The following is a 1,971-nucleotide window of genomic DNA, read 5'->3' on the forward strand; positions in this document are numbered from 1 at the left end:
AAAAAAGATCAAGCGGTCACCACTGCTGGGGTCCCAGCACCAGCCATATCTGCTGAAGCAGCCCACCTTTGGCTTCACTGTCCATTGGACCTTCTCAGGTACTTAGTCTTTTCTCACCATCCTTGTTGCACCCCCAGCCTCCCTTCTGTCCCTCCCTGCAGTGTCCCTGCTGATTCCCTGCCTTCCCCTGCACCATCCCCACTGCTCTCCCTCTCCCCTCCCTGAGGCTCCCCCATCCTTGTCCTTGGAGCTCCTTGCTTGCTGTCAGCTCCCAGTGCCAGGCTGCAGCAGGGGCAGCAGGGGCTGAAGCCGGCGCTCTCTGCCCCTCTCCGTGGGACACCCGCTGCCCTCTGAGCCCTCCTGCCTGCTGTCCCCATCCCCGCTGTCCCCAGAGGCCGGGGACAGCGGGGCTCTGCTGTCCCTTGTGCTGGGCCAGCCACTGACCCGCCACCCCGGCCACACTCCCCTCCACCTCCTGTCCTGTCCCCACAGACTCCATCACGGTTTTCACGGGCCAGTGCTTTGTGGATGAGGATGGAAAGGAGGTGTTGAAGACCATGTGGCTGCTGAGGTCACACGCGGACAAACGCATAGATGACTGGAAAGCCACCTTGTGAGTTCTCTGTCCCTACTCTGCACAGGTCCCCTGTGCACCCACGAGGGTTGGGGCTGTCACAAATGAGTGATTATGTCACTAAGGAGTCACTCTCACATGTGCTGAACAAAGCAGGTTTAGTATCTGTTTGTGAAACTTAGCAAAGTCCCATGGCAAGGTTCACTTGTTTGCTTTGTTCAGGGGTAAAACATGGGAAGGAAAAAGGGAGTTAGAATCAATTTAGAATGATTTACGTGGAGTTGAAGAAGGAAAAGAAGAAGTGAGGCCCTTCACATGAATCACAAAGTGCAGGGAGGTACCCACTGCTTTCTAAACTACTGATGGATCCTAGGTGGGGCTGATTCCACTCTTACACTCAGACCCGCTCCATGGCTTCTGTCTAAAGGATTTGGCAGCATTCACTACTTTATAAAGTAGTTTGGGAGGGTTTATTACAATTAGAGCAGAGACTTCATTATAGATCCAGGCTGGCAGCAGTCATAGTGCACTTGCTACGGGCTATCACATCCCTTCAACCAAGCCCTCAGAGGGAGATGGTGGCACAGCCCCTGCAGTGGTCCAGGAGAGCTCAAGGGGCTCCTTTAGGAGTCTTGTTGTAAAGTCATGGGGTGATTGACCTTAGGGTGATCAGTCAGTCTTCACCCTGGATGTAGTGTGGGATGGTAATTACAGGAATTTTCCACAGTTCCAGCAGGGATAACATTGTTCCATTTGCGCTGTGGTTCAGGCAAGTGATATCCCAAGGCCTTTGGACTACTGGTTTCCTTGATTAGGCAACACAAGGACTTGGTGTGCAAAGTGTCTGTGACAAGTTCAAGGGGAGCTTCACCACCTGAGAGACATTTCCAAAGCCAAAGGCCCAAGAAGCAATCCTGAGTGGCCTGAGCATGGGGATGAGGGGTGGTGCTCCCAGCCTGTGGTGCTCAGTGCTTGGCAGAGCTGCTGCCATGCACTGGGTGCCGTGCAAGTCAGGGAGGACAGGGTGCTTGAGCACAGCTTCCCTGGGTGTCCTGACAAGGTGCAAATGTTTGGAAGGATACAGGGCTGGCTGGGCATTTGGGCACTGCCATGTCCCACCCTTACATCTCCTTTGTCTGTGTCCCCACAGGGTCGGCTACAACGAATTCAAGCGCCTGGAAAAGCACATGGAGCCAGGGTGGTAGAACTGGAGTTCCCAGAGAGGAGTCAGTGCCAGGCTTGTAGCCCTTCCTCCTGCCTCAGGCCCCGCTTCTCCCAATAAAGCTCTGCTGCAAACATACACAGTCTCCTCTGTCTGTGGATCAGTGCCCCTGTTCCCCTTCCCCACCATGGCACTGTGCTGCCTCTCTTGTCACTGCCCCTGAAGGCCAGTGTGT

The 1,971-nt window shown here is 54.6% G+C and overlaps 1 protein-coding gene across 1 annotated transcript; it reads left to right on the forward strand.

Annotated features, from left to right (window-relative positions):
- Positions 1–4: 4 nt before the first annotated feature.
- On the forward strand, positions 5–1,874 carry LOC107199578 (avidin-related protein 4/5-like; the record flags this gene model as incomplete). Its single annotated transcript, XM_015616899.1, has 3 exons — positions 5–98; positions 493–613; positions 1,725–1,874. Coding segments are annotated over 3 exons (270 nt in total), but the record flags the coding sequence as incomplete, so codon positions are not given.
- Positions 1,875–1,971: the final 97 nt, after the last annotated feature.

Source organism: Parus major, unplaced genomic scaffold (assembly GCF_001522545.3).
Source record: "Parus major isolate Abel unplaced genomic scaffold, Parus_major1.1 Scaffold1156, whole genome shotgun sequence".
Lineage (NCBI taxonomy): Eukaryota > Metazoa > Chordata > Aves > Passeriformes > Paridae > Parus > Parus major.